General features: G+C 37.6%; 1 protein-coding gene across 2 annotated transcripts; it reads right to left on the reverse strand.

Moving 5' to 3' along the window:
- Positions 1-118: 118 nt before the first annotated feature.
- Positions 119-8,165, reverse strand: LOC101895623 (VWFA and cache domain-containing protein CG16868). 2 transcript variants are annotated; one of them, XM_005188979.4, is made up of 6 exons: positions 8,011-8,165; positions 6,234-6,898; positions 4,965-6,174; positions 4,643-4,900; positions 2,550-4,574; positions 119-1,581 (listed from the first exon to the last, which is right to left on the reverse strand). In XM_005188979.4, the coding sequence occupies exons 2-6, from the start codon at positions 6,783-6,785 to the stop codon at positions 770-772; spliced, it is 4,857 nt and encodes a 1,618-aa protein (XP_005189036.2). In that variant the 5' UTR covers positions 6,786-6,898; positions 8,011-8,165; the 3' UTR covers positions 119-769. The 2 variants fall into 2 exon arrangements, with proteins under 2 accessions (XP_005189036.2, XP_058979557.1); XM_059123574.1 differs by lacking the exon at positions 8,011-8,165 and adding an exon at positions 7,412-7,430.
- Between the last annotated feature and the right edge of the window lie 126 nt (positions 8,166-8,291).

Raw genomic sequence — 8,291 nt, forward strand, 5'->3', positions numbered from 1 at the left:
TAATTTCTTTATTATATGTTGTTGTTTTTTGTTTTTAATAATTTCGATATCTTAACGCAGTATAGTATACAAAAATGTTGTTTTTTGATTTTTTGTGTTGTGTTATTTTTTTTTTAAATTTAATTTAAATTATTTTTATGTTACGTTATGTAGTTGTTGTTGTTGTTTTAGTAGTTATGTAAAGCGATAATACTTTGAAATAAGTACATTTCATTTTCAAATGGACATGAGCGATGATGAGGGGTTTTGGGGGAGGGATCTGGAGGACACAGCAATGCATGGGCCAACACTTATTCATTCATCTCTTAAGATTTTGTGTTAAGCACCGCATACGGCTGTTTTTTTCTTTTTCTTAATTATTTTATTATCATTTTTTTACTGAACATTTAGTATATAAAAATATAATACTCAAGTTATTTGTTTTATTTTAAAAAAATCTTAACATAAACATATTTAAGCATTAAAAATGCATGCAATTTCTTTTTTTAAGTTACAACAACATGAAGACGAAGAGGTCTCATATGGATCTCTACTCTAGAACTCTTCTCTCTGTCCTTTTTCCTTTTGTATAGTTAAACTATATAAAAAAGAAGTTTCTTAAAATAAATGCTTGTTTGGATTAAAAATGAAAATTATAAAAAAAAACTTAAACTAATATTGGCAATCATCAAATTTTGTTTGTTGTTAGGGTTTGGAATTAAATTTTCTTAACTTATGAAAATAAAACATAAATCTACAGCATATATAAACAATAAATTACAAATTATGGCTATGATTCGGAAGTTTCCATGTGTCTGTGTACCGTAACAGGAGCTAAAATAAGATGGGTGGCTCCGGGCACGGAGCTGCTGCCACAGCCATCATCGCCAGCAGCCAAAGAACTTTGCAGGGGAATCGTGGTGGGCTCATACACCCCCCGGCTGGGTGAATGTGAATATTTTTTGGGCGATGTTAAATTGTAACGTGACTCCTTGGAGGGGAATCCATAATGGGATGACTGCTGTTGCTGCTGCTGGCGATTTGTGGGCGATGATATGGATGTTGATATGGACATGGTATCTGATTTACTATGACGTTTATCATTCAACAACAACGGTTCGGCCAATGTAAAACACTGATGATCCGAGGAGTCTTCATGCGGAGTCATTGTAGAATAACCATGATCAGATTCCCCATTTGGTGGCCGCCTATAACTGCTGCCGGTGCTCATATGATATGGTGATATGTCGGCAGCATTCATAAGACTACGCTGGGCCGCAGTGTGATCATAACCACCACCAACTCCCCCACCACCCGGCGGATCATCGGCCTGACAATCATCAAAATTGAATCGAGACAATGGTAGACCATAGTTTTCTTCTTGCATTGAATCCATGTAGAATTGTTCCTGCGATGAACTGTCGACATTGTGACGGTAGCAATAGATGGCAAAACCAATGACAATGGCCAGCACAATTATGGCCCCACCCACCGGGCCAAAGGCGGAATAATTGCTGGTCTTTTGAGACGGATTATAGCCATGGGCAGCCAAGAGGTCATCATCATCCAAGTCGCCATAGGGGGAAAGGCTGGCTAGGACACCTGAAAGCAAGGAAAGGAAATGAAAAATATGTATTGAAACATTTTTAAAACTTTCATCCACAAATGTGGATAATCATCCTCTTTTGTGGATAAAATTATTATCCACTTTTCGTGGATAAAATTATTATCCATATTTGTGGATAAAATTATTATCCATATTTGTGGATAAAATTATTATCCACGTTTGTGGATAAAATTATTATCCATATTTGTGGATAAAATTGTTATCCCCACTTGTGGATAAAATTTTTATCCACTTTTCGTGGATAAAATTATTATCCACTTTTCGTGGATAAAATTATTATCCACTTTTTGTGGATAAAATTATTATCCACTTTTCATGGATAAAATTTTTATCCACTTTTCGTGGATAAAATTATTATCCACGTTTGTGAGTAAAATTATTATCCACATTTGTGGATAAAATTATTATCCACACATGTGGATAAAAATATTATCCACATTAGCGGATAAAATTATTATCCATATTTGTGGAAAAAATTGTTATCCCCACTTGTGGATAAAATTTTTATCCACTTTTCGAGGATAAAATTTTTATCCACTTTTCGTGGATAAAAATATTATCCACTTTTCGTGGATAAAATTGTTATCCACTTTTGATGGATAAAATTATTATCCACGTTTGTGGATAAAATTATTATCCACGTTTGTGGATAAAATTATTATCCACATTTGTGGATAAAATTATAATTTTTGTTGGTGGATAAAATTATTTTCCACGTTGGTGGATAAAATTGTTTGTGGATAAAATTATTATCCATTTTTGTGGATAAAATGGTTATCCACATTTGTGGATAAAATTATTATCTATGGATGTGAAAAAAATTTTATCCATATTTGTGGATAATGTTATTATCCACAAACGCGGATAAAAATTATTTTATTTTCAAAAGTGAAAATTTTCGAATTTTTGTTGATTTTTACCCCCTCCCTCAATTTTAACTCACCATTATAGCACGTCGATTGGGCACTACAGAACGCGGCCGCAAAGCCATTACCATCCAAATCCTGTTGACACCACTCACAGCCCATGACACCCAAACATTCCCGCTGGGTATTGTACATGTCGCAATTGATATTCACGCAAGAGGGTAGGGCAATCAATTGTTCATGCATTAGCTGTGACGATTCCATGGTATACGACTCATAGGGTGGCTCACAATAGGAATATTGTTTGGTTATATTTAAATAGGATAAATTTAAAGCGCCTCCCTCCAGATCTTCTTCCTCAAGTAATGATGTCACCGAATCCACTCCCACACCATTTGCGTTCACGGTCATGGGACATTCACATGGACACTCACAGTCGGATTGATCCATGCGCTTGCAATTTAAACATTGTCGATCAATGGTACTGCATGGACAAAAGGCCCCACCATCACAGGTGGAATTGAGCACAGCGGCGAATATGTTGGAACCCTTGATGAGGGCAATGGCATACTTTGTCCTCTCACCATGCACCACATTGGTCAGAATCTCATTGAGGGATGTGTTGAAGACATAATAACGCTGTAGCGTTCTATTTTGATAGTTTGCACAGGCCAATTTGCGTACTAAACTCTTGTGGTTTAGTATGTCATTGGCCAAGTAGGATTCCTTGTGGGTTATGTGTTCGTGGGGTCTTCTCTGATTCCTGGTGGCCGTTTTGGCTTCCATCATTGAGGGGTGGGCCACCAAATATCCCTCATTTTCGAACAACAAACACTTGATGTTGTGCATCAAACACAAGGGCGTGGAATCTAGTATTATCTTATAAAGATAAGCATATGGCACATCCATGGCCACAATGGCCACCGGTTGATCACGTTCTATGGAATGTAGAGCATTGGATTTTCCCTCAAATATGGTATGGGCAATGGTGATAATATAGCCCGCACCAGCGGCATCCAAGTAGGGTTCAGTAACCACAAGTCGCCCTGGGTTTTGTATGGCCTTGCGATACCAGGTGCGTTGCGAGGGATCAAAGAGATTGTTTAGCAGGCATCCTGGATAAACCTGTAGCACCCCATTCACCGAGGCAATGTATCGACGTATAATAAAGTTTTTCAATGATCCCCTGGCATCTTGATGCCTTTTCTTCAGATGTTGCATGGCTGTGTAGAGGGCATTAACTTCCTGTCTTATTTGAGGCCTCAGTCCTGGATTGGCCAACAGACCTGTGGTATCTTTTAGGTAGGCAATAATACTCTCCGAAATTGTTTTCAATTGGGCTGGTGAAGAGCTAATGCGATTGTTGTGCAGGAAGGTAAATGGTGACTCAAATGCCAGCGAACTTAAAAACAAAGTGGCAGCATCCATGGTTGATATTTGCCGAAAATAACGGCATAAATTTGTTGTGCCCGTGGCAGGCAGTAGATCCAAACGATGGTATATTAAATCAATGGTGGTAAAATACTGTTCATAGTCTTCACTATGTGGAGGTGGCGGTGGGGGATATATGGGTATATTATTTTTGGAGGCAAAATGTTTGAGGGTCAATGGTAGGGCGGCTGGGAGTTGTAGATTCAGTTTCAATTCGGAATTTTTCCCTGTGCTGGCTGCTTCCTCTGCCCTCCTGGTGTTGACCATACACAAGACATAGAACCCTAAAATATTATGCCATTGATATGTACGTATGTATTTTTCATGTTTGCGATTTTTGGTCAAATAAATGCTGGTGGTGGCATTGCCATTTTCTTCCGTTAAAATTCTCTGACGTATATCAGCAAAATTGGTGGAATTCTCTAAATATTGTATGTCCACGGGAAAGGGGGTTTGATTTAGGGTCACCGGTCTTGGGAAAGCTGGATGGGTTAAGGTATTGCCATTGGTCTCTATCAAAAAGGCATAGGAATTGTCACCCTTATTGCTTAGGGCAAATTGCTGTTGCTGATAATGATAGCTGGTGACATCTTCGATTAAATCGGATAAATACAGATTCACGCCGACCACACCAAATGGTGGCACCGCATGGGTAACAGAGACAATACTATCTGCAAGTTAAGAAGAGGGGACATATAATTGAATCAGTTTCTTTTGGTAATATTAAAAAATTGCTTACCCTTACTACTGCTATCCACAATGGGTGGATGCACCTGCCAGGTTTTAATTAGATAGGGATCTTGAAAATCCTTTTGAAATATGGCCGTTGCCGTACGTATTATGGTTTCCTGTTGCATTTTGGTAAGGAAAAACAAATTTCCTTTCAATTGCTGCAGGTCAGCCTTGTACCAATCCTTGAATTCAATATCATATTTGGTGTAGTTTTGGGATGTAATGTCCGTCAGGAATTGCCTTTCGTACATTATGCGTTTTTCATCTGGAAATATTCGAAAAGAAGTTAGACAAATTCCTTTTTATGGGAATTCATTTAAATTACTCACCCAAAACCACACCGCAGGCATTGATGACAACTGGTTTTTGCAGCAATTTCTGCCCCTTGGCCACCACATTCAAGACATGCATGGCATCGGAGAAATTGGTCAGCAATCCCCGGGTAACATAGACAAATTCAATGGGTGTCTGGGCACCAATTAGACTGGCATTTTCCAGCCTCGAAAGCATTTTAAAAGCATACTCAAAACCCAATGAATGATTGGTTAAGGCCCGACTCAACGATAAGCTATTGATGTAATTCATTATCTCCTCTTTGCGCTCTCGTGTACTTAAATACAAGCCATTTGCGGCATCCGTATCGGAGGCATCTAGCAGCAGCATGTTTTCCACTTCATCTGATACACACACCAAGGATATCAAATCATTGGGAGATAATAATTGTAAAACATTTGATATGTACGTTTTGGCTAATTCTAAAAGTTCGCCACTCATGGCCGAGCCAACATCCAGCAAAAGGAAGACATATTTCTTTTGTATGGCCGATGTGAAGAGATAACGGAAATGGGAGTCATGGTAGAATTTATTAAACGAATCACTGGCATCATCACTGCGTGACAGGAAGTAAATGTGTTTTATGTGATTACCCACATGGGGTTTCTCCAAGTTCCAGGGTGATTTGTCATTTTTAAGCAACGACATTTTTAGGGATTTAATTTTCTCCTTGATATAGGAATTGGCCTCCATGGTGAGTTCACTTTTTTCATTGAGCAACGAGGTGTCTATGTAGTTTTTCATTAGCGGAGCATAATCAGTCTTATCATAATTGAGTATTTGTATCTGTTGTTTGTTGTAATTTTCGGGTAGAGCTGTAAAACTTGTGGAGTCCACATCATAGCAGGCCTGAATAAAGGTATTCAAGTACAGGGGCTTTATGTGGGGACTTAGAGGACGTTCTATGTCATTTAATTCCATATCGAATTCTGGTTCCACATCCGAATCATCATCTTCCAAGTCCTCCTCATACTCGGCCGTGAATTGGACAATTTGTGTAATATTCGTTTGAAAGAAATCCCTTAAATCTCTGACAATGTGTAAGGCTTTTTCGATTTTCTCAGCCAAACGTTTGCTGAAATGTTGCAGATCCTGTTGTAGCTTATAGTCCAAAAGGGCCAGGGGGATGCGATCACCGTTTATGGAAAGATTTTTGTTGAATGTAAATGCCGAGGAACTGGAAAAATGCATGGAATCAAAAATTTCCTGGAAATAAAAGAAGATTTAAAAATTACATTCACAAAAAGCTAAGGAATTGAACCTACCTGTATGGTGGCCACTCTCATTTCCACATTACGCATATTCTTAAATCTCTCATCCATGTTCCTTAGGAGCTGGCGCACATTCTGTTGGCTATTGTAGTTGGTAAAGAAAACATTGGCCGGAGTTTGTAGGAATTGCTGTTGCTGCTGTCCAGCAACATTGTTGATAATCACTGAAGATGATGCCAGGGACCCCGAGGCCCCTGCCATCATATTTATTGGGCCTGCGGCAGCTGGTACCAGTTCTATCGTTGCATTATTATAGTGTAAAGGCACTTTTGTTTGTTTTGAGCCAGGAACACCAACAGCGGCAGCAGCTGGAGATGCCGGAATATTGATTGCAGCTATTTTTGCATCTCCTCCATGCTGTTGCTGCTGCTGTTGTTGTTGTAGTTGTTGTAATATAGTTGGTGTCAAAGGAACATTTTGTTGTTGTAGTATTGTATTTGAATTGGTGGTTTGATATGTGAATACCATGGAAGGTGTTGTGATAATGACATTTAAACAAATCACAACAAATAGCCTTTGTAACAGATCTCTACGAAATGGTGGCATTTTTGTTGCTGTTGTTATTGTTTTCTTTTTCTTCTTCTTCGGTCTCTTTTATTTCTAGCATTTAGATAAATTCCTTGGTTTCTTTGCTTTTACGGAGGAATATTCAGGGAGTTCTGAAACAAAAAAAGGAAAAAATTAAAATAAATTTTATAAAAAAATAATAATTTAAATTTATTCAAGGGCCACAAAAATCTAAAATTGTAAAGACTTTTTTTCTAGAAACCCAAAATGGATGCATTTCAGACCATATTGTCTTCAAGGACACAATTAGGAGGATACTAAATGAGAAAAAACTGTAGTTCAAAAAAAACATATTTTAATAAAATACTATTCTTTGCGAAAAAATCTAACCTCACGTTTCCTTCCCCATAAAATCAGAACAAGTTTCGGTTTGCTTCTTCAGCATCTCTAATGATGATAACCTTTGGTCACGGATCAATAATTTTTGAAACCCATACAATCTACAACAATAAAAACAACATGGGTGAGCATTAATCCTTTTGGGAAGCAGTTTGCTTTGATCTAAATAGACACAAAACAAGTTTTTTTTCTTTTCTTAACATGCATGACCATGAAGGGCAACAAAGGATTTCTTGGAAGAGAGGGAGAGAGAAGCAAAAAAATACCATAAAAGTGCTTGGACATCAAAGAAAATGTTACTGCCGCTACCTCGTCTCTATACTCGCTCCCTTCAGCAATCTGCAAAATAATAACATTCCACGATGCCAGCAGTGCTGTTGTTGTAGGTGTTTAGAATGAATGAATGAAAAAAAAAAACAATATTTGAAATGCAAGCACATTTTTGCTGGCTTAACGATTTGTTGTTCCATATTCATTTTTTGCTCATCACACATCCAAGACGTTCGTCGTTTTGCCTCTTTTTTTTGTCTTCTACCCACAGTATCAGTTCATATCTGTCTGTTTTTTTTTTTTGTTTATTTACAATCGTTGTTTTTTCTACGCGCGGCAGCTTTGTTGTTTGCCGACAAGAAAAATATAAACCGAAACCACACACAACAAAAAAAAAAAAAATACGCTGAAAAAACAACCTCCTCACAGATACTCCCGCCTCACACAAACCATTTTTTACACATGCCATCACACACACACAAGCACATCATATACAGAGCAGAATAAGGAAAACACACACAATCCATATTTTCCAAGACTTCAATTGATAAATTTCTTGGGATTTATTGCACTTAATCCATAAACTCTTCAATACCTTATGTTGTTAATGAATTAAACAACATTTTTGTTGTTTTTAATTAAAAGAATTCACTCGATTTGTGGCATTTTTCTTAAATATTTTGCCCGTCTTTGTTGTTAGAATGGAAAAATGTAAATCCGTACAACTAAACTAGGGATGTGGTGATCGATAATTGACTGGGTCTCTCTTTTTTTGGCTCCCACTACATTCGCATATGATTTCGACTTGGCAGCATTCTTTTCCGTTGAAGGCAGTATTTTTTCCGTTGCAAGCAGTGATTTTTCGTAAATGACTTT

This window comes from Musca domestica, unplaced genomic scaffold (assembly GCF_030504385.1).
Source record: "Musca domestica strain aabys unplaced genomic scaffold, Musca_domestica.polishedcontigs.V.1.1 25, whole genome shotgun sequence".
Taxonomy (NCBI): domain Eukaryota; kingdom Metazoa; phylum Arthropoda; class Insecta; order Diptera; family Muscidae; genus Musca; species Musca domestica.

What these genes read in the sequence shown, in the direction of transcription:
- LOC101895623 (XM_005188979.4), bottom strand. Translation starts at nt 6,785, where the DNA reads ATGCCACCATTTCGTAGAGATCTGTTACAAAGGCTATTTGTTGTGATT. An exon ending in TGTGGATAGCAGTAGTAAGG is followed by an intron (nt 4,575 to 4,642) that starts GTAAGCAATTTT and finishes CTTAACTTGCAG; the next exon opens with ATAGTATTGTCTCTGTTACC. An exon ending in CCAATCGACGTGCTATAATG is followed by an intron (nt 1,582 to 2,549) that starts GTGAGTTAAAAT and finishes CCTTGCTTTCAG; the next exon opens with GTGTCCTAGCCAGCCTTTCC.